The 23,841-nt window shown below is 47.6% G+C and overlaps 1 protein-coding gene across 5 annotated transcripts in view; it reads left to right on the top strand.

Annotated features, from left to right (window-relative positions):
- VWA5B1 (von Willebrand factor A domain containing 5B1) overlaps positions 1-23,841 on the top strand; it is a 146,068-nt gene that overhangs the window by 39,862 nt on the left and 82,365 nt on the right. For 4 of the 5 annotated variants that reach the window (XM_053280875.1, XM_053280871.1, XM_053280872.1 and 1 more), the window contains 7 exons: positions 592-808; positions 1,442-1,587; positions 4,742-4,873; positions 7,051-7,175; positions 11,853-12,029; positions 21,939-22,049; positions 22,629-22,831. In XM_053280875.1, the coding sequence (XP_053136850.1) occupies positions 592-808; positions 1,442-1,587; positions 4,742-4,873; positions 7,051-7,175; positions 11,853-12,029; positions 21,939-22,049; positions 22,629-22,831 (1,111 nt within the window). The remainder of the gene's footprint in view (positions 1-591; positions 809-1,441; positions 1,588-4,741; positions 4,874-7,050; positions 7,176-11,852; positions 12,030-21,938; positions 22,050-22,628; positions 22,832-23,841) is intronic. The other variant, XM_053280874.1, reaches the window with a different exon arrangement.

Raw genomic sequence — 23,841 nt, 5'->3', positions numbered from 1 at the left:
GGCTGAGAGAGATTCCTGCCTGCAACCTTGGAGAAGCCACTGCCAGTCTGGGTAGACAATACTGAAATAGATGGACCTATGGCCTGACTCAGTATATGGCAGCTTCCTATGTTCCTGTGCCTACAGAGCATTCTTCCAGATGTCTAAAATGGATGCCTCCAACACTTCCAACAGGATCAGGTTTTGTAGAACAAAGTAGTAGCAAGGGAGGCAGACCAGAAGGTAGTTTCCAGAAGGAAACTTTTGCTGCTTCAGTATCTCACAAGTATGTCTGTGGAGAGGAGAGCTGGTCTTGGAGTAGCAAGCATGACTTGTCCTCTTAGCTAAGCAGGTTGCATATGAATGGGAGACTAGAAGTGTGAGCACTGGAAGATCTTCCCCACCTTAGGGGATGGAGCCGCTCTGGGAAGAGCATCTAGGTTCCAGGTTCCCAACCTGGCAGCATCTCCAAGTAAGGGCTGAGAGAGATTCCTGCCTGCAACCTTGGAGAAGCTGCTGCCAGTCTGTGAAAACAATACTGAGCTAGATAGACCAATGGTCTGACTCAGTAGATGGCAGCTTCCTATGTTCCTATGACCTTCTTTTCAACAGGGCGCATTGTGCTGGATGAAGATCTGGAGAGGATTGTCTTTGTGGCCAACGTGGGCATGGTGCCGCCTCAGGAAAGCATCACCATCTGCATCAGCACCTCCTCGGAGCTGCAGACCCTCCCCAGTGGTGCCGTCAGAGTCCTTCTTCCAGCTGTGTGTGTCCCCAAAGTCCCCCAGAACAGCGCCGAAGCTGCCACCAGCCTCTCTGGCCTTCGATTGTAAGAACCCAATGAGAGATCATGCCTGCTGGGTTGGTTGGTGCTCAAAGGAGGGGTGGGGGAGGAATTGGAATAGGGATGTGCAAATCGATTTGAATTTGAATCGATTCGACTAGAATCTGGCCACTTCAAATGATTCGAATTTGAATTGAATCACCCCTAAAAAGGACAATTCGATTTGAATTCAAATTGAATCTACCAGATTTGAATTCAAATTGATTCAAATCGATTCAACAACACTTTAGGGACATTTGGGCACCTTTTAAAAACCATTCAGGAACCCTGATTGGGGAAAAAGGTGCCCAACTAGGTCAAATCTATTCAAATTCAAATAGATTCGAATCAAATTTGAATCGAATTGGCCTGTTGGGGGCCAATTCTATTCAAATTCAAATCTAGTCAGCCAGTATTGATTCAAACTCAAATCAAATCTGAAAATTCGATTCATATATACATCCCTAAATGAGAACCAGTGGGGACATTTTGGAAACAATTTCGGGCAATTCAGAACTCCAAATGCCAGGGACCTTTGGGAAGCATGCCTCCCTCAAGTTGATTTGTCTGTCCGATATTTTGCCAATTGCAGGTGGGCAATCCAAACGGCCTTTTCTTGACATGCTGTCTTCCCTTTAGCAGAGACAGACATTATTGTGGGGCTACGACTCCAGACCACGCGAGTCAATTCTGTCTGGCCCGGCTTCTGGAGACGGAGGCCACCAATCCCACAGAGTACGAGTTCAGCTTCTACCTGGAGATCCGGGGGCCCTGCCTACTTGCAGGTGAGCCATCCTTCATGTTGGGAATCTCTAAATGGCAACTCTTTGTCGAGGAAAGATTTCATGAGTCCAGCTCTGCAGTGCGGATACCCTGCCTTTCTCCCTTGCACCTGGGGGCTGGCTACTTGCCTTTCAATAGATCCCCCTTGACCTCTGCCAAGGCTCCGCTGAATCTAGTTTATCTCAAGCAGCCAGCTCCCTTCCCCTTCTGCTGTGGTGGAGCCGGGGAACAGAGGCCCGGGTTCTGCCCCATCCCTGGCACTCACGCATGAAGCCTGCACACCAGTGGCTCCCCTTGCACATGATGTCACGTGCATGTGGGCACGGCCCGATCGCCGGAGGGCCCGTGTGAGCCCTCCGAGCTCACTCCCAGCCAGCGATTGCTAGCTGGGTGCATTTATTTTCCTTTCTCTCCTTCCAGTGAGGCTGCCTGGTAATGAACTCTAGAGGGGTTGTGCGGCCCTTCCGTGGCTCGCGCCTGGGTTCATTGAACCCGTCCACTCAATGGCTGCTATTCATTCATTCATTCGTTCGTTCGTTCAATTTTTAGACCACCCTTCCAAAATGGCTCAGGGCGGTTTACGATTAAAACAGAAACCGTTAAAACCCATTACAATTAAAACAGAAATATAAATATAAACCTCAATTAATTAAAACATCATAAAAAACAATTAAACCACAGAACAATTAAAACCCTGAAAACCAGGTACAATATTAAAACAATTACAACTAATTAAAAACCCTGGAAGGGTTTCATACCGCCCTTCCAAAATGGCTCAGGGCGGTTTACAATTAAAAAACAGAAACCGTTTAAATCAGTAACAATTAGTCAGAAACTAAGTCAGAAACCCACACCTTTCTCTCTGGGGCTGGGGGCAGTGCCCCGATCTGCAGGCTGTCTCTTTTAAAATATGGTTACAAACAAGTCAGGAATTCAGAAACGAACCGACTGTGTTCATGACCGGTGTGGGTAACGTCGTCATTTTTGGTCACGACTGTCTCTTCACTATATCCAAGAACGGGCCTTTAAACTTGGCAGAGAATCTTCCCATTGGCCAATTTCACTGCACTCTGAAACGCACAAGAGTCCATCCAAGACAGCTCAGCTGCTCTGGAAGCTTTCTCAAGACGTTGGCTCATTTGCAAGTCCGTTAAGGCATCTCGGAGGACTCTCAGCTGCTAGGCAGCTTGATTCTAACTTCTGCACTCTCGTGGGCGCAGAGTTGGCGCCTCTGAACGTGTCTTGAGGCCGAGCAGAGCGTTGCCGCAATCTGCTGCTCAGCATCGAAAGCTGGCAACTTGAAGTTTTTGTTTGTTTGCTTTTACATATATTTAGGAATACGAAAAGCCACCTAACGGCGCAGCAGGGGAATGACTTGCCTAGCAAGCCAGAGGCTGCCGGTTCAAATCCCCACTGGTATGTTTCCCAGAGTACATGAAACACCTCTATCGGGCAGCATTGATATAGGAAGATGCTGAAAGGCATCATCTCATACTGTGCAGGAGGAGGCAATGGCAAACTGCTCCTGTATTCTACCAAAAGAAAACCACAGGGTTCTGTGGTCACCAGGAGTTGACAACAACATGGCGGCAAACTTTACCTTTAGGGATATGAATGAATACTATTCTCTCCCTTAGCTGCCTGTGTTTCATTTCCATCATGAGTCAAGGAGCAGGGGGTATGAAGGTTGCTAAGTCAGAGACCCACATCTTTCTCTGGGGGGCTGGGGACATTGCATCAGCTCTGTGTGAACAGGAGCAAATCTAGGAGAGGAGAGCTGGTCTTGTGGTAGCAAACATGACTTGTCCCCTTATCTAAGCAGGGTCCACCCTGGTTGTATATGAATGGGAGACTCGATGTGTGAGCACTGGAAGAGATTCCCCTCAGGGGATAATGGGGCCGCTCTGGGAAGAGCAGAAGGTTCCCAGTTCCCTCCCTGGCAGCATCTCCAAGATAGGGCTGAGAGAGCTTCCTGCCTGCAACCTGGGAGAAGCCGCTGCCAGTCTGTGAAGACAATACTGAGCTAGACCGACCAAGGGTCTGACTCAGTCCATGGCAGCTTCCTATGTTCTTAGGATTAGAGAAGCAAAGGGGTAGCATAGGAACATAGGAAGCTGCCTTCTACCAAGTCAGACCCTTGGTCCATCTAGCTCAATATTGTCTTCACAGACAGGCAGCGGCTTCTCCAAGGCTGCAGGCAGGAGTCTCTCTCAGCCATATCTTGGAGATGCTGCCAGGGAGGGAACTTTGAACCATCTGCACGTAAGGTGGCAGGTGCTCTTCTAGAACAGCCCTATCTCATCAGGGGGATATCTTACAGCACTCACATGTAGTCTCCCATTCAAATGCAAATCAGGGTGAACTCTACTTAGCAAAGGGGACAATTCACGCTTGCGACCACACGACCAGATGTTGCTATACATTTCATACTTATAGAGGCAAGGTAATGGATGCCATTGGTTTATTTGTCTTATTAATGAAGCTTGTTTGACCTTTCCAAACTTATTCAGAAAATGGGCCAGATTCTTCTTAGAAAATACTGTTTCTTGGGCTTAGGCCAACTTTCCAATCTGCCTTCCAGGTTAGTCTTCTCTGCTTGTCCAAGACCATGTGATAGGTCAGTAGGAGGCTAGCTGAAATCTGCTGGGGAGATGAACCTGCACCCCCCTCCCCCGTGTTCACCTGCTCTCACCCAGCCCAATTGCTGGCCAGGAAGGAAGCAAAGGGGTTGGCCTGGCTGCTGGGAGGCTGGAGGGGTCTCCCTGGGTCCTGGGAGGCTGGAGCAGTCTCCTGGCTGCTGGGAGGCTGGAGGAGTTGGCTGGCTCCTGAGAGGCTTGAGGAGTCTCTTCCTGACCTGGCTTCATTGGCTTCTGATGCTTGTTCTGGGGTAGAGGAGGGAGTGAAAGAGGCTTCTTTTAATAATGGAGGCCTTTTAAAGTAGTGCCAGGCAATATGATTGTATTTTGGACACTTTGCTGTCAAGATTTAGAATTGTGGATGTAGGAGTGAAAGGGGAGTAGGAAATATTTGGGGGGCTACACCCACTACCCCTTTCTACCCCCTGGAGCCATCCCTGTGTATAAATGACCTCCCACCCTCCTGGGTAAAACTCTGTTGAGATCACTACCTTCTTTTCCCACTGGCGTCTCCAAACAGGGGTGGAGAGTCCGACACACGAGATCCGAGCAGATGCGGAACCATCAGCCAGATCCGCCAAGAGCATTGTGATCACTTTGGCCAACAAGCACACCTTTGACCGGCCTGTGGAGATCCTGATCCACCCAAGCGGTAGGTGAACTCATGGTGGATAAAGGGAGGGGATTATCCTTGGTCAAGATTCCTCCTGCATGGTCTGGGAACTACAGGAGGGTTACCTATTCCATATGTTGCAACTTTGGGGCAGTCCTTTCCTGTGGTAAATCACTGTATCTCTGTTGTCCCCATTTCTGCTTTTGTGGGACACAACAGACTTGTTCACATGATTCTGAACCGGGTCAAAGAAGTGCCCTGCCAGGGTAGGAGAGCCAGATGCATTCCTGATAGGCAGTGTGAACTAGGAATGCGAAAAAACTGCTTTGCCCAGTTCGGTTCGAATCGGAACCCGATTTGAACCGGACCGGGCATGTTTGGTTTTGGCATCCCTTTGAGCTGGGCCCAATTCAGATCAAGGTCAAGCTGAACACGCCGAAGTCACGCAAATGGCCAGTGTGCATCTGTGGCAGCCCATAAAATGGCCACCAGGGCCAAAATGGCCCCGAAACAGCCGTACCGGCCCAGGGAGACTTGGGAGGGAGGCTGACAGGGGGAGGCGGAGCCACCAGAGACCCCCTGCAGCCACCACAGCACCCCCAAGGCTATGGTAAGCAGTGTTCCCGCTAACAGGAATTCCCAGATGTTGTTCTCTATAACTCCCAGCATTCCCAGCTCCAATGGCCTTTGGCTGGGAATTATGGGAGATGTAGTCTTTTTTTTTTCAAATTCAAATTTTTTTCAAACAAGATGTAGTCAATAATATCTGGGAATCCCTGTTAGAGGGAACACTGATGGTAAGTCATTCCTTTTAAAACTCAATTTTATTGCCCACCACCACCTTCGAACTGGGCCCGAACCGGCTCGGCCATTTCAGCTCGGCTCAACCTCAAACCTAACTGGTCCCGGCTCAGCTTGAGCCTTTGAGCCAGTTCACCCCTACTGTGAACCCAGACTTCAAGGCGGGAATTGGGGAGAGTGATCATCCGGGAGCTGGGTAGGACCAGCATGACCAACCCACATTCTGTCCCCAGCATGTAATTGAGGGTGGACAAAAATACATCCTGTCCAGGTCTCACCTCCAACACAAGCTCTTTCCCCTCCTCCTACTTTGATGTTTGGGTTCTCATGACCACCGATTGTGAAAGCACTCCTGGATCACCTACCCTGGCGGGACACTCCTCCAACCCTGTTTAGGGTCGTGTGAACAAGCCGAGTTAAATGTTTGCTACCATGAGTGGCTAGCATGGTCATTCTTCAGGTTTCAGCGCCTTCTGGATGGGGGGCGGGTACCTTGGGTCTCTAGTGCACATCCATGTCAATGGATGCGTATGAACGCTAAGGTGTCATTTCACACCCTACAGGTGTGAAGGTATATGGTGAAGTGTGGGTCATCGACGGAAGAAAAAATCTATCATCCTCTCACCTTTAAAGTCAGGGAAAGGACTTGACTTAATTGGTGTAAGTCAAACCAATTAAGAGGCAGCATCAATCAATGAAGCATGCAGGAATAGGGGATGGGGAAAAGAAGCTAAGACTCTGTTGCAAGCAGGTCCCTATTTTTGCCTGGGAAATGATACAAATATGCATACGATGAATATTTATATGCTGCTTTTCAACAAACATTTCCAAAATGGTTTACACAGATATAAACAAACAAAACAAATAAATAAAATTGGTACCTGTCCCGAAAGGGCTCACAATCTAAAAAAAGAAATGTAAGATAGACACCAGTAACAGCCACTGGAGGGATGCTGTGCTGAGGACGGATAGGGCCAGTTGCTCTCCCCCTGCTAAATATTATTATTATTCTACATTTATATCCCGCTCTTCCTCCAAGGAGCCCAGAGCGGTGTACATAGTTATGTTTACCCTCACAACAACCCTGTGAGGTAGGTTAGGCTGAGAGATACGTGACTAGCCCAGAGTCACCCAGTGAGTTTCATGGCTGAATGGGGATTTGAACTCAGGTCTCCCCAGTCCAAGTCCAACACTCTAACCACTTAGAGACACCAAGGTGCCTCTTGGCTCGAAGAAGACAAATCCACCGCAATATTTTTTTGCGAGCTGAACTATTTCTAAAACTGCTTAGCTGCTCACCTGAAAACTCACTCACACTCTGATCTTTTCATTCCAAGGATTTCTTAAAAGTTAAACTTTGCATTGGGTCTCCCCCCTCCCCACCTCTCCTGGTTTTCATCTTGTTTCATCTCCAGAACCTCACATGCCTCATGTCCTGATGGAAGAAGGTGGCATGTCCTCTGCAGAGTATGAGCAGCACCTGAAGGGGCGAAATGACTTCATTAAGGGGACAAAGAAAGACCCCAGTGCTGAGAAAAAGGTGAGGTCAAATGAGGACAATGTCAAGCTGTTTTCTACTCTACACCTAGGATTTCCTTAACCCTATTGCTTTATTGCTCGTCAGAATCAATTAGAATCAAGTTTTATTAAGATCAGAGACCAGCATAAAATTACACATTAATGAAGGTAATACTGGAGAAAAGTTACATGTTGATAGAGGTGATTGCAAATATGATGATAACTACTGTGAAAAGGCTAAAATTTAAAATAATTACAATTTAATTATTATAGACAAGCTACTAAAAAACTAAAACCGCTAAATATACGTTTCCATAATAAAATGCACAGAAAAGATAAAAGGGGGATTTAAATAGTAGTAATAATATAGCTGAAAATGATTTCATATGTGGTAAAAAGCTAGAATTACAATTAAGAATGGTTAAAACTATAATGGTTACCATAAGTTGGACTATTACTAAAAACGGTAAAGTTACATGGAATTACACTAAATGGTCGTCTGATTAATTCTTCTTGATTTCTGGTTTAATTAAGAACATTTCTCACATTAATTCTGAAACTGGAACATGCATTGATTGCTGTGCACGTCTCACACTCAGAGCTGTCCGAGGTGCTGATTCTCCTGCATCCATTCCTTGATGGAGAACCCAGTTTAGACGAGAACAGGAACATATAAATAAGAACACAAGAGGTTGCCTTCTTCCCACTCAGCCCACTGATCCATCAAGCTCAGGGTTCTCTACACTGACTGGCAGCAGCTCTCCGAGGACTCAGGCAGCAGTCTTTCACAGCCCTACCTGGAGATGCTGCCAGGGAGTGAATCTGGGAACTTCTACGTGCAAAGAAGATGCTCTACCACTATGGACTCGTCCAAGAAAAACCAAGAGATAGGTTCTACACAGGGAGCTGCCATATATCTAGTCAGACCACTGGTCCATCTGACTTAGTCTTGTCTCCACTGACTGGCAGCAGCTCTCCAAGGTTTCAGGCAGGAGTCTTTCCTAGTCCTACCTGGAGATGTTGGAAAGGAGTGAACCTGGGACCTTCTGCATGTCAACTTAGGAAGCTGCCTTATAGGAGAGGAGAGCTGGTCTTGTGGCCACAAGCATGACTTGTCTCCTTAGCTAAGCAGGGTCCACCCTGGTTGCATGTGAATGGGAGACTAGAAGTGTGAGCACTGGAAGATATTCCCCTCAGGGGATGGAGCTGCTATCGGAAGAGCAGAAGAAGGTTCCAAGTTCCCTCCCTGGCAGCATCTCCAAGATAGGGCTGAGAGATACTCCTGCCTGCAACCTTGGAGAAGCCGCTGCCAGTCTGTGTAGACAATACTGAGCTAGATGGACCAATGGTCTGACTCAGTATAAGGCAGCTTAATCAGAAGCATCCATAGCATCCCTTTGGATGGGTGACTATATTGAGCATTGTCTGCTGTAAGATATTTGCCTTTGCCATTGGGACCATATCTCATTGGTAGATCACTTACTTTGGATGCAGGTTCCGAGTTCAGGAGGGTTAGTGAAGACTCCTGCCTGAAACCTCGGAGAGCTGCTGCCAGTCAGTGTAGACAAAACTGAACTAGTTGGGCCCAGGATCTGACTGGCCACTTCCTGTGTTGCTATATTTACATCCGTCTGCAGACCCAGGAGCAGTGGGGGGTTGGGGAGAAACTGTAGAGACCCCGAGACCCTTGCCCATTCCACAGTCAAATGATCAACTCTCCGTTTTAGCCTGGAGTAAACCAGACTTCCAAAGCTGCTGGGCTGCCCATGGTATCTGAAGACAAAGTGGCAGTTCTTTGTTTGCCTGTTGTATTTGCAAAAGGTCTGGAGTGACGTCAATTCTGACCGTGTGGACTTTATGGCTAATTGCATCTCAAAGAGCAGCAGGTGTAAGAATGCCTCTTTCTAACCAGGGCTGTGCATAACATTTTGAGCTTGAAAGGTTTCAAGCTCGAAATGGGCCGTTCTGAGTGCTCTGTGCTCAAAACAAAATGCCCTTAAATTCAAGCTTGAAACATGGGGGTTCATGGGGGACGGAGAAAAAAAGTTAATGTAATAATAATCAACATCAGCCTTCTCATTAGGTAAGTGTTATCTTCCCCCCACGGGTAGGTCGTCTGCAGGTAACATACTGTGATGAGTGCAATATGTTTGTGAGTGAGCGTAATAAATTATTAGAAACTAGTAATTTTTAGCCCGTTGTAATAACGGGCGCTAGCCTTAAGGGGAGCTACTGCCACCTCTTGCTGAGGCCGCGGCCGCCATCGGGGCTAGTCGCCCCGCCACCGCCTCACCCGCACTCTCGGTGGCGTCGCAGCCGCCGCCAACGGGGCCAGTCGCCCCACCGCGGCCACAACTACCTTTGGCCGAGGCCGCGGCTCCGCCGCCGCCTCGGCCACACTCTCCTCCTGCCGTTGGCGGCGGCCGCTTCTCCTTGGCCCGCCGCTTCTGCTCCTCCCGGCCCTCTCGCCGTAACGGCGGCGGCCGCCATCGGAGCCAGTCGCTCCGCCGCGGCCACCGCCTGGTCCAACATGGCCGCCCGTCTCTGGGCGGCCGTATCTTTTTCGCCCGATCTGGGCATGCGCTCCGCGCATGCCCAGATCGGGCGAAAAAGACACGGGCGGCACGGACGCACGCCCAAGGCTTTTATGGGTAAGGATAGCTGCGTGTTAAATATCCTTGATATAGAAACTTCACTCCTGTCAGCCATAGGCTGTGTTTAAAAATGTTTAAAATGGCTTGCCTACACAGTAAGCTCACAAAATAGGAAAGTACACAAAAGTTGCACAAATCGCTTTGAATTTAAATCGAATTTGAATCGATTCAATTTGGAACCATTGAATAGAGTGGAGATTCATTCAAATAGATTTGAATTCACCCAACTTCAAATCAAATTCGGACAAATTTGCCCTAATTCGATTTGAATTTGATTGGGTGAATTTGAATCGATTCGAACAAATCTCCACTCTATTCAATGGTTCCCAATGGTTCCAAATATTTATTATTTCTCTGTGTAACCCTAACCCTGAGCCATTTTTGGAAGGGCGGTATAGAAATTGAATTATTATTATTATTATTATTATTATTATTAATAGAATGGATTCAAATTCAGTTCAATTCAGTTTGAATTTGAATTGATTCATGTGAATTTCATGCACATCCCTATCACAAAAGCTTTCAATGATGATGTTTTGGCCCAAATAAAGGGAAAGGTTTTGAAGCACTACTATGGATCCATTGTCACTGACAGTCACAGTGTCCATGAGAGCGTTGACCATTCTGTTGCTCTTTTCCTTGAGTCTATTAAGTCTAGGAATGTGAATAGGAAATGTCCGATGGGGTCTGCAAAGGCTCATTAGCAAGCAGGATTATTACACAGGGATTATTACAAGGATTATTACATGGGGATTATTATCAAGCAGGATTATTACATGAGAATCAGTGGCCATCAAGGAGCAATTATCCATCAATTCTGTAATTGCATGATGGGCAAAGAGGGAAATGAAAACCCATACCAGTGAAGAGATGTCATGTTCTTCCCCCTGGTCAAATGGGGCTTTTCTGGACAGTTAGACAGTTTCTGTTTAACATGTTTTATTCTGAGAGCAGTAGTTGCACGAAGGAGGTCCAGTCTCCTTCAGTAATGCGCTGGATGAGGGAGAACAAATTGCAGTAGTCCTGATTTTGTGTTTTTAGCTGTTTAACTGGTTTTATTGTGTTTTAGTGGTTTGGTTTTAATGGCGAACTTGTTTTAATGGTTTTGATTGTGCGGTAGACGCCCTGAGCCATTTTGGAAGGGCAGTATACAAATCAAATCAAATCAAATTGATCAATCAATCAATCAATCCTGCACCCTCAATTTCAGCATCAATTTCTGATTTCCCAGTGGTGGCCTGTGTTTTATAGTCCCTGGTAAAACACTGCCCCAGTTTTACCTTTGGGAACAGGGTTAGGTGCTTTTAAAAAGAACGTTACTGTTCCCACATGTATACTGGACTCCTCCTCATTCCAACCCCTTCTCCTCAGTCATAGAATCTTAAAGTTGGAAGGCACCTCAGAGGCCTTCTAGTCCACCCCCTTGCTTAGTGCAGGAAACTGCTACAGCATAGGATCCCCATAAGATTTAGTTTCCAGACCCCTCACCATCTTTGCTGCCCGCCTCTGAACCCATTCCAGGTTTTCAATGTTATTCTTTAAACACGGGACCCAGAACTGGATGCAGTGTTCCAAGTGAGGTTGAACCAGTGCAGAATAGAGTGGGACAATTTGATCTGGACACTATGATCCTATTGATGCAGTTTTAGGATTGTATTAGACATTTTAGCAGCTGCATCACACTCCTAGCTCATGCTCAACTCGTTGTCCACTAAGAAGAGAATTGCAGCCACATTGCCACAAGCACAACCAGACCTGTTATAGCACTTACTTACATTTATATACCGCTCTATAGCCGGAGCTCTCTAAGCGGTTTACAATGATTTAGCATACTGCCCCCAACATTCTGGGTACTCATTTTACCGACCTCGGAAGGATGGAAGGCTGAGTCAACCTTGAGCCCCTGGTCAGGATCGAACTTGTAACCTTCTGGTTACAGGGCGGCAGTTTTACCACTGCGCCACCAGGGGCTTATGAGTTTCATTCAATGTGTTTTCCATGAAGTGAAGCAATGGACCTGCTAAGTTCCTCATTGTTCGTTGCAGACAGAAATTATCAGGAAACGCCTTCACAAGGACATTCCTCACCACCCGGTTGTCATGCTGAACTTCTGTCCTGACTTAAAGACCGTCCAGCCCAACCTTAGGAAAACCCAAGGAGAATTCATATTTCTCGTCGACCGCAGTGGAAGTATGAGTGGCGTGAACATCAGCCGTGTCAAGGTATGACATTTTTGAGTGTCCATCGTGACTCTTGCTTTGAGCGGGAGAAATGCACTGCATTTCTAATGTCTGTGGTTATCGTGGACAATTGGATATAAATGGACAGTGAGGGACCATCATGATAGCTGGTACCTCTGAGGTGGGAAGCAAAGGAAAGGAGGGCGATGTCATGACCCCAGATTGGGGACCTCCCCAATTGGGGAATGAGGCAGACAACTCAAGGTATGAGACATCTGTGACCAAGACCTTAGATGTCCATACATTGCCAGGACCCCGCCCCCCTACACACACACACACACACACACACACACACAACATGGGAACCAGCCCCACCATGATCTGAGGACACAACCCTGCTTTCATCTTCTGGCTCAGAGGAACCCCTCAAGTGTTGGAAGTGCAGGACTTCGTGCTATCTCATGTCTCAATGACAGAGGGGGACAGACTAGTGAGTCAGAGCGCTAGAGAGGTCAAGACATTGGTCATCCCTTCTCTACTGCTCTGACACTATCCCTTTGATATGTAGATTGCTACTCTCAGGGACTGACTTCCTTCTTGCCTGCCTGCCACTTCCTCTTCCTCTTCTTCTTCTCCTTCCCTTCCCTTCCTTCTCCCTTGCAACATGCAAGCTCCTCTCTCCCTGCATCATGTGTGCACAGATGCATCCATGTGCATCCAGCTAGCTAGCTAGATTAGAGATCCTATCTCTCCACTTTACTATCTAGAATGGAGTTCACTAATAAATACTCCTTATATTGATTTGAAACTATGAATTGGCTCCAAGTTATTTTACTCTCAGCATACACACATGCCTGTGTTGTGCCTCTGTGCACTCTGCTATATTAGAAGGGTATCTCTTACCAGAGAGAATTCCCAACATCAAGGACCTCTAGTCTAAGTTGAGATATCCCAGCACCTCTGGAGCCAGTACTTAGAAAGTCAGGAAAGGCCCTGGAGCTGTAACTCAATTGCAGAGCATCTGCTTTCAATTTCTAGCATCCTTAGGTAGGTCTGGGAAAAACTCCTGCCTCAAACCTTGGAGAAGCAACTGCTAGTCTGCATAGACAATACTAAGCTAGATGGACAAAGGGTCTGACTTGGTATAAGGCTGCTTCCTGTGTTCCTACACCCTTTTAAATAACCCTTTTCCCCAGGGTAGGGGTGTAGGAAATCCACTCTAACTGGGCAGCAAATATAAAAACTGGCAACAAGTTCTAAGGAAGTGCTGGAGCAACATCCCTCTTAGAGTGCTATAGCCAGCTCTCCTTTCTTTCTGCTTGGAGCTATCCAAGGTCCTGAATCTGTTCCCCTTTTTATGGAGTTTTCTGAAGTCTGTTTCCCTTCCAAATCTGTGATATAGCAGAGATAGTGGTTCAGCCTCTAATGGGATGACAACGTATTATGGCAGGGATTCATATTGGTGAGGTGAGATGCTGGAAAGAGCAGTCTGGGCCCTCATTGGAGTAACAGTTAAGGGAAATTTGGGGCAGAATATTTATGCATAAAGAAGCATGTTACATAATCATATGGGAAGATTTACGATGGACAAGAGAGTCATTACAGTCTTGGCAACCTGTTCTCAGATATTGAAATAAGACAAGAGAGGATGAAAATATCCGAGAGAATTTGAATACTGTCCCAAAGGAAATGGTTGTTGATATGTTTTTGCAGTTGTCTGACTTGAAGGCTGCAGGTTACATAAGACAGAAGGATTTCTGCTCTCTTTCTGTGCATGTGTGCTGGAGGTCCTGTACATTTAATGGCCAAATTCAGGTGAAATAGGAAACCAGAGGTCCCTTCACCACTGGTTTACGAAGCTGCATGTTCGAATTTGGCAAACGAGAGTTAGGCTGAGAGAGAGAAGTGACTGGCCCAGAGTCACCCAGCAAGTCTCATGGCTGAATGGAGATTTGAACTCGGGTCTCCCCAGTCCTAGCCCAACACTTTAACCACTACACCACGCTGGCTTTTAGCAACTCCAAGCTGGGCTTAAAATCAGCAAAGAAGTAGGGATTGTCCCTTGCTAACTGAGCAAAGAGGCACCTTTTTAAAAAGGGTGATTCTCTTTATTTAGCAGGGGGAGAGCAACTGGCCCTCTCCGTCCCCAGCACAACATCCCTCCAGTGGCTGTTGCTGGTGTCTATCTTAGTTTTCTTTTTTAGATTGTGAACACTTTGGGGACAGGGAGCCATTTTATTTATGTCTGTATATCTGTGTAAACCACTTTGGGAACTTGTTGAAAAGCAGTATATAGATATTTATCATATTCAAATTCATATTACTATGGACCAGCAGAGACACTGCTACCTTCATATTTGGTCTTTCATATCTGAGTAACCCTCCCTTGGATCCAACTTGCCTGTGAGACAGAAGTGAAGACCAATGGACTGAAATAAGTCCAACCCTAGTGTGTCATATGGGGAAATCTTTAAACGTTATGGAGGAACATTCTGCATGTGAGCAGTATCCTGGTTCTGGCAGGGTCATTGATCAGGCTGGAGGATCCACTGAGGCAGGGGCTGGATAGAGGCAAGAGTCCTGGAAGGGATTCAGTTCTTGGTTAGGTCTGAGGGACAGCAAGAGTCAGACAAGGAGGTCAGGAGGACCTCAGACAGCTCTGAGTAGGAGAAGCTGAACTGAAGAGCAACACAGGATAAGGTAAGAATGTTGCTCCAGCAAAAGTCTGGAGTTTACTGCAGGCTTATGTGAGTTGTTGAAGAGCAACACAGGATAAGGTAAGAATGTTGCTCCAGCAAAAGTCTGCAATTTACTCTGCAGGCTTATGTAAGTTATTGGCTAGGTTGTAAACTGGCAGTAAACCCCAGACTTTTGCTGGAGCAACATTCTTACCTTATCCTGTGTTGCTGTCCAGTTGAACTCTCTGGAGAGGCTTCTGAAGCTTGAAGGGGCCTTACCTGATTTTTGAGGCACTGACACATTAATCACTGACAGCAAAAACAACCATTGAATTGCAGCCCAGGACGCCATCCTAGCCCAAATGACCTTTGGAAAATAAACCGCTGTGGAAACTTTTTTGTTGTTGTTGAAAAGCGGTATATAAATATTAGTTGTTGTTCAGCATCTTAGGGGATCTTTGGAAAGGAAGGGAGGAGAGAGGAAGGGAAGGGAAGAAAGGGAGGGAAGGGAGCGGGAGGAAGGGAGGAAGGAATCTTTAGAATGGTCTATTTCCAGATATAATTTCACTTTAGTTCTTATTAAGAACCTGAAGACTCAACAGTAGAAACACGTTCTTCTTATTGAAAACCCAGCTCTGTTTCAAATAAACCCCCTTTCATGCTTTATTACTTTCCCTTTGTTCAGTCCCCCACCCACGCTGACAAATGAGATCTTTCCGATCAATTCACTCAGGAAGGATGGTGACTTTGACATATAAAGTCTAATTTTTTTAAAAAAAAAAGCCCTCCTCTCTGCCAGGGAGTGCAGGGTTTATTCAGAGAGAAGAAAGGGAGAAATACTAGCAGTCGGAACAACACAGAAACCTCAGAGATCCTGCAGGCTCAACTTGACTTCCCAGACTCAGTGGAAACTGTGGATTCTGGAAACATTAAGAGATGCTTTTAAAGATTACATACATGGATTCTGCACATTGGAGATTGGTGAATTACAGCTAGGGGCGCTTTAGAAGTTCTCCTCCTGCTGAATTTCTCCCGCAACCTCTGAAGTGGATCTAATCCATTAGGAACCTCCATTGTTCACTTCTTACAGGTTGTACAGAGTGTGTGTTCCTTTGTGTCTTTTGCAAATCATAGAATGTCAGAAGGGAACTTGGAGGTCTTCTAGTCCACCCCCGTGCACAATGCTAGGAAATCTCCAGCAGAAAGCCCACCACTGCATGAGGCGGGCTGTTCCACTGTCACACAGCTCTTACAGCCAGAAAATTCCTCTTACGGTCTTGTCTGAATCATGCTTCCTTGCAATTTCAGCTTATTGGTCTTAGCCACCCTGCTGCTAAACAAAGAATCTGGCAGCTGCCTCATGAAAGCCCTTGGTGTTTACATTATGTATATAGAAATAGAAACATGGGAAGCTTCCTTATACCAAAATGGATATCAGGGAATGCCCACTGAAAAACCCTGGTTCCTTCCAAAGGGCCATAGGAATGCATGGGATTTCTGAATGGCCAAGGGCCATTTGGAAATTCACTGCATTCCATGGCCAGTTGAGAAGAGGAACATAGGAAGCTGCCATATACTGAGTCAGACCATTGGACCATCTACCTCAGTATTGCCTTCACAGACTGGCAGCGGCTTCTCCAAGGTTGCAGGCAGGAATCTCTCCAAGCCCTCTCTTGGAGATGCTGCCAGGGAGGGAACTTGGAACCTTCTGCTCTTCCCGGAGTGGCCCCATCCCCTCAGAGGCATATCTTCGAGTGCTCACATGTAGTCTCCCATTCAAATGCAAACTAGGGCACACCCTGCTTAGCAAAGGGGACGAGTCATGTTTGCTACCACCAGACCAGCTCTCCAAACTCTAAAAATGATGTCTCATATTTTGCTATATTGTAATTGTTATAGGAATAATCGGGGTCATTCTATACTGCCCTTTAAAAACTATTTATCCAGGTCACTGGGATTTCTTTTACGTTCATTATCTTTTGTCTGACCAGAGAGATGAGCTTTCTTTCAAAGTAAAGTAGCTTTGTTGGATAGCAAGCGGAATCCATCAAGGTTTGATTGCTTCACATATTGTTTTGTTTTTATTTTTCATTAGTTTGAATTAGCATAATGATATTAGTTTGCCTCTATTGTTTAGCGGATGTGTATGTATGTATGAATTATGATGTTATTATCTGCTCACGTTTCTTGCTGTGTGATTTCTCTGCTCAGTGACCAAAATGATGATTATGGGAGGAGAGCTGGTCTTGTGGTAGCAAGCATGACTTGGCCCCTTTGCTAAGCAGGGTCCACCCAGGTTTGCTTTTGAAAGGGGGACTACCTGTGTTAGCAGCCCTGTAAGATATACCTCTTAGGAGTTGGGGGTGCTCAGGGAAGAACACCTGCAGGCTTGCATGCCAGTGGTCCCACGTTCCCTCCCTGGCATATCCAAGATAAAGCTGAGAGAGATTCCTGCCTGTAACCTTGGAGAAGCCGCTGCCGTTCTGTGTAGACAGTAATGCTCTAGATGGACCAAGGGTCTGATTCAGTATATGGCAGCTTCCTAGGTTCCTGTTCTTTTTACATTCAATGTCTTTTAGTTGGCCAGATGATGAAATTTCAATTACTGCAGCTAGGTTTTGCCTGATCGCAAGTGAAGCACAGTGAGAGATGATTTCACAACCATCCATTTGATAGACAGTGATGCTATTCTCCCGATGGGGGGAAACCGGAGCCCAGCCCGGATTTCCCCCACCGTGAGAACCACCGGGCTCACGGGCAAGCCTGGTGGTTCTCTGCCGGCTAGCCCGCCAAAGTAACCCTCCCCTTAAATGAGGTTAGCAGAGAGAGCGCTCTGCTAACCCCATTTTGGCGATCGTGAGTCACCATGGCGGGTCTCCGTGCTGCGGCAACTTGTGAGGAGACCCCCGCCAGGAGGTTAAAACGAGCCTCTTGGTCTCGGGGTTTTTCCCAGGATGCCCTGCACACTTGCACGGAGCAACTTGGGACTTGCAGGGACCGGGTAGCTCCCGATCCATGCAGCCCCTACCGGTTCCATGACATCTTGAGTCCTACTTTGGTTCATCCCTTGACTACAAACCATTATATGCAAACCATTTTAAATTCATGTTTTTAGATTGTCTGTACCTTGCTGTTTGGTTTTTAGTGTATCCCCCCGCCCCGCCCCGGTCAGTGACTATAATAAATTTGAAATCTGCAGTTTTAGAATTTTAGCACTTTAGGGGTGGGAGAGACTTTGACGGAATTCTGCCTTTGACGGAATTCTGCCCCCACACCTCTGATGGGGGCGAGCCTCCTTTTAAACTGAGCCTTGCACACTTTGAAAGGGGCACGGGAGACAGAGAAGGGGGAAGGTTGCCATCACCCTCCTTCTCTTTCCTGGGTTCCTTGCTTTGCAGGGTCAGATCAGTTGGAAGAGCTTTTGCCACCCTGCTGGTGCCCAATAAACTGCCACCTGAGGCAACTTGCTCACCTTGCCTCATGCAAGGGACGCCCCTGGAAATTGGAGGCCTTCTATCTAGTTCACATTCCAGCTCAGTGTGTGGTCTTCCACCATCGCGGTCTTGTGGTGGCAAGCATGAATTGCCCCCTTTGCTAAGCAGGATCTGTCCTGGTTTGCATTTGCATGGGAGACATGTGTAAGCACTGGAAAATATAGGGAATGGGACTGCTCTGGGAAGAGCACCTGCATGCTTGCAGACAGAAGGTTCCACATTCCCTCCCTGGCATCTCCTGATAGGGCTAGGAGAGGCTCCTGCCTAGAACCTTGGAGAAGCCACTGCCAGCCTGTGTAGGCAATATTGAGGAAGATGGAGCAATGGTCTGACTCAGTTTATGGCAGCTTGCTATGTTCCTATGTTTTGATGATGATGATGATGATGATGATGATGATGATGATGATGATGATGATATAGAGAAAAAATATCTTGAACGTGTGATGTTAGCATTGGGGAAGGGAAACCTGATCAGAAAATCTGAAATGTTTTGTGCATCACAAATACCCCTCTGTCGGCTTCTTCTGCCCCAGCTAGGTTGTACACCCTTGTGGTTGATTTGCTTTCAAAGGGGCCGTGCACCATTCAGAAACCCTCGAGACATGGAGGCGGCCTCTGCTTGTGCTTCATTCAGTGAAGTGCCTCCTGAATTGCGCTCCAGAATTGCTGGTGCCTCCTGCGAACAATGGATGTTGTGCCATGTCGCTTAATTAAAGAGCACTTCAGGGCCATCTTTCCTTGCGCTCGGCTCTCAAGGGCTCTTATGTCCTGATCAAAGTCATGCCGGAGGAGGGAGCTCGTGTTGCCACAAGCCGTTGCTCTTCAGATGCATTCAACGAGGCACCCTGCTTTGGAGAGCCGGGCTTGCCGTGGCAGGCGTGACGTGTCCCCTTTGCTAAGCAGGGTCTGCCTTGGTTTGCAGTTGGATGGGAATTGTGCATGAGCACTGCCTGCTGTAAGGTATGCCCCTTAGAGGATGGGCCCGTAGCTCAGTGGTAGAGCATCTGCTTTGCAAGCAGAAGGTCCAAGCTTCGGTCCCTGGCAGCACCTCCAGGTAGGGCTGGGGGAGACTCCTGCCTGAAACCTTGGAGAGCCACTGCCAGTCAGTGTAGACAATCCTGAGCTAGGTGGGCCAATGGTCTGACTCAGTATATGGCAGCTTCCTATGTTCCTATTATGCTGACTCCATTCTGTGCCTATAGGGCAGGCTTTGGCCAAACTGATGCTCTCTGGCTGTCGGACTACATTTCCCATCAGCCTCAATTGCCTTGGCTGCCCCTTTCTTTCAAAGGGTTCCCGGGGTCTCTCACCCGGCAGCCCACCTGTTCTTTTCACACTGGCTTAACACAGACATTTGGCTTTCAGGGGAGAGAGAGAAGAAGATAGGAAGCTGCCATATACTGAGTCAGACCATCGGTCCATCTAGCTCAGTATTGTCTACACAGACTGGCAGCGGCTTCTCCAAGGTTGCAGGCAGGAATCTCTCTCAGCCCTCTCTTGGAGATGCTGCCAGGGAGGGAACTTGGAGACTTCTTCTGCTCTTCCCAGAGTGGCTCCATCCCCTGAGGGGAATCTCTTCCAGTGCTCACACTTCTAGCCTCCCATTCATATGCAACCAGAGCAGACCCTGCTTAGCTAAGGGGACAAGTCATGCTTGCTACCACAAGACCAGCTCTCCTCTTCCTTGTGGAAGAGCATCTGCCCTGCACGCAGAACACAGCAGGCAAGGCTGTGAGAGAGACTCCTACCGGAAACCTTGAAGAGTTGCTGCCAGTCAGAGCAGGCAATACTGAACTAGATGGGCCAATGGTCCGATTCAGTATAAGGCAGCTTCCCATATCTCTATTTTCCTAGCAGTCTCTGAGGATGCAATCCTATGTACACTTACTTGGGAGTAAGTGCCACTGAATATAATTTCACTTACTGCTCAGTAAACATGCATGCTATTACAGGCCTGACGAATCTAAACAAGAGGGTTTTAAACTAAAAGTGTGTGTGTGTGTGTGTGTGTGTGTGTGTACATAGATAAAAGCTTGAAGTACAAAGGACTAAAGAGAGGGTGTACCTCAAAAATGGTTTGGGGTGAAGAGGTAATCATTTTCTGCTAGTGATGGTCCCAATGAAAATGGCAAAAAGGGAAACCCCCCTCACTTGGCAAAGGATGACCTTTGGAAAGGCGTAAACAACTACTGATGAATCACCTTGGATGTCTTTAATTTTTAATCTCTGCTATTAATCTGTCTATCTCTCCTCTTTTTTTCAGAGGGCTGTAGACCACAGAACTAACCTTCTGTGATAGGGAGGGTAGTGTGGGCAGATCACTGTCATATGATGGGAAGTGAGCATATCTCTGTGGTATTCCCCTATAGAAAAAGCCACCCAGTTACAGTCCAGTATTTGACAAAATGTGAATGTCCTTTTTATGGCTATAGATGGTGCAACTGAATATTCTCTTCTAGGCTGAGGCAGAGACAGGGAGTGATGCAGACCTTGGACAGCTCCAAAAGGAAACCCGGTCAGGACCTTGGATAGCTCCAATCAGAAACACATCAGAGCTGGGTCTAGCAACATGAAAAGGGTGTTGCTCCAGCAGCTGCCTGGAGCTGACTGCCATTATAATGGCAGCTGCTGCTGAGGCAATGAACTGGCCCTTTCCCTTCCCTTGAGAAGGGTCTTTAAGGGGTCTTACCCAATTTTCTAGGCCTTGGCTGCTGCGGCACTGGGTCGCCTCTACTTGTCCTCAAAGAACTCCTCCATATTAGAGGATGAAGGCAGGTCTGTGTCCTGGGGTCAAGGTGGGACTGCGGGCTAGGGTTGCCCTGGTGTGGAGGGCCCTGGTGGTGCAGGAAATCAATGCTGGTGCCAACACGCAAGAAAAGGGGGTCCAACAGCAGTGGGGAGGGTGGAAGCTGGTGGTAAGCCGGGCATAAGCTGCCTTATAATGAGCCGGACTGTTGGTCCATCTAGATCAATGTTGTCTACACTGACTGGTTGTAACTTGTAGCTTCTCCATGGTTTCAACAGAAGACCTTCTTAACCCTATCCAGAAATGTTGCCAGGGACTGTACCTGGGATGTTCTGCATGCTAGAGATGTACATATCAGGCAGTATAAAAATATGATTGATTGATTGATTGATTGATTGGGAGATAGAGAGATGCTAAGCAGATGCTCTACCACTTTGCTATGGCCTCCTCCCCATCCCCATATGGAATGACACTTTCAGTCTAAACAAATGTACATAAGAAGCTGCCTTATGCCAAGTCAGACCATTGATCCATCAAGCTCAGTATTGCCTGCTCTGACTGGCAGCAGCTCCCCACATTTCAGGCAGGCGTGTTTTCCAGCCCTGCCTGGAGAAGCTGCCAAGGGTTGATCTTGGGACCTTCTGCACGCCAAGCAGATGCTCTAGCACTGGACTATGGCTCCATCCCCTTAATAGGGAGCTGCTGTCTATTGAATCAGACCATTGGCCCATCTAACTCAGTATTGTCTGCTCTGACTGGCGGCAGCAGCTCTCCACGTTCCAGGCAGGCGTCTTTCCCACCCCTGCCTGGAGATGCTGCCAGGGAGTGAACCTGGGACCTTCTGCATGCCAAGCAGATGCTCTGCCACTTAAGCTACAACCAGGATCCCCCCCTACCCCCCGCCAACTTCAAAGCTGAAAGTAGGGTCGTGAAAGCCCTATTTTGGAGCAGCCCTAGAGATTGGAGAGGATATAACAGCCCCTCTAGCCAAACAGATATCTGTCTTCTGACCTGTTTTTTCGTCCGTTTGCAGGATGCCCTGCTGGTCATTCTGAAGAGCCTCATGCCAACGTGTCTCTTCAATGTCATTGGATTTGGATCCACCTTTAAGGCCTTGTTTCCTTCCAGCCAGACCTACTGTGAGGTGAGGGGGAGCCATCCCTGACCATGCTTGACCATCCCTTCTTTCGGCACTTCTGAGATCTGCACGAGCCATTGGTGCTCCGGGGGTGTGGGACGGGGTGGGGGTGGGGGTGGCTGCCCACAGCATGGCCTGACGTGACCCAGCGCCGAGGCATGACCTCACTGGGAACCAATTCCGACCTCGCCTTTTCTACTCAGGTATGGAAACTGAGAGGGACCAACAGGGACTATTGTGAATGCTAATGAGGGGTGTGATGAGTGGGAGTGGGATGTTGCCTCCGGATTTGGCTCGCCCCTTCATAAAGGTTGCCGAACCTTGTGCCACAGCAGGGTCCTTCCTCAAGCACTTCCTGAGCATGTCGGTTAGTGTCGTTTCATAACTCCCCGAAACCTGTTACCGCCCCTATTTCAGAGGGGGACGTTCCCCCCCACCCTGTTCCCTCCAACGTCATATCAAAAGTTCCCACTAGACTCGTAAAAACCTATTTGCCTCTCTTCCAATGTGCCCCTTCCAACTCTATGGTTCTGTGACTCGGGGGCGCCATTTTAATCGGCAGTGACTCTTCTGCTCCCTCTGCAGGAGAACTTGGCCATTGCATGCGAGAGCATCAAGAAGATCCGGGCGGACATGGGCGGGACCAATATTTTGTCTCCTTTGAAATGGATCATCCGGCAGCCAATCCACCGAGGGCACCCGCGGCTGCTTTTCCTGCTGACCGACGGAGCCGTTAACAACACTGGGAAAGTGATAGAGCTGGTCAGGAACCACTCCTTCTCCACCAGGTAGCGGGTGCCTCTGAGCTTTTAATAAACCTCCTGAGAGGGCTGTCGCATTAGGCAGGACAGGAAACCAGGAGCAATCATGTGAGCCGTTTTGAGGGACGCGGAGAGAGTTTTGAGCAGACAAACTGAAGTTCTCAGGAATGTTTTGGAACCAGTGTTGGATCAGGACTGAAGGGATCTGTGTTCCAATCCTGTCTCAGCCATTAACCTCACTGGGGGACCATCTCTCAGCCTAGCCTACCTTACAGGGGTATTGTGAGGTTAAAAAGGGGAGATCTGTAGATGCAGTCCTGGGCTCCTGGGAGGAAGAGAGGCACAAACATGTACTGTGTGTTTGATTAATATAATAATAATATTGTTAAAAATAATAAAAATTAATATAATTATGAGGGAGGGAGGTGGGTGAGTGTTTCCTGGGTGGCAACCCTTGATGCAAGCAGGCAAACTTCATTCAGTGGCTACCTTTCTTCCTGTTCTGGCAAATCTGTGGTGCCCATGTCCTTTGTACCAAGGTGGCTGCAAGCGCAGATTAGTCCTGGATTCAGCAAGGGGGAGGAGGTTCTCCCCCAAAAAATATATCCCACTCCCCTGCAGTGTTCCTGTTCCCTCTACGAGGGATTTCCAAATGTTGTTGACTACAACTCCCAGAATCCCAAGCTGCAATGGCTTGTGCTTGGGGATTCTGGGAGTTGTAGTACACAACATCTGGAAATCCCTCATAGAGGGAACCCAGCTCCCCTGTTACTAAATCAAATCAAATCTTTATTGTTATGGTCATTCGACCAGCAAACCCCTGTTACCTCTCCCATTCACCAGACTGGAACTGTATAGGGCTGTCAGATCACACTGTGGCCACATTCACATGTAACACAGAACTACGGGCTATATGGACCCGCGGTTCTGCCCCACACCACCTCCCACTCTTCCATCTGAATTCGGACGTACCGGAGACCAGTCTCTTGGAAAATTTAGCTGGGAAATTTAGGACCAACAAGAAGTAGTACTTTTTC

Source organism: Hemicordylus capensis, chromosome 16, assembly GCF_027244095.1.
Source record: "Hemicordylus capensis ecotype Gifberg chromosome 16, rHemCap1.1.pri, whole genome shotgun sequence".
In the NCBI taxonomy this organism is placed as follows: Eukaryota; Metazoa; Chordata; class Lepidosauria; order Squamata; family Cordylidae; genus Hemicordylus; species Hemicordylus capensis.
The sequence above is the reverse complement of the archived record's forward strand: the minus strand, read 5'-3'. Positions and strand labels throughout refer to the sequence as shown.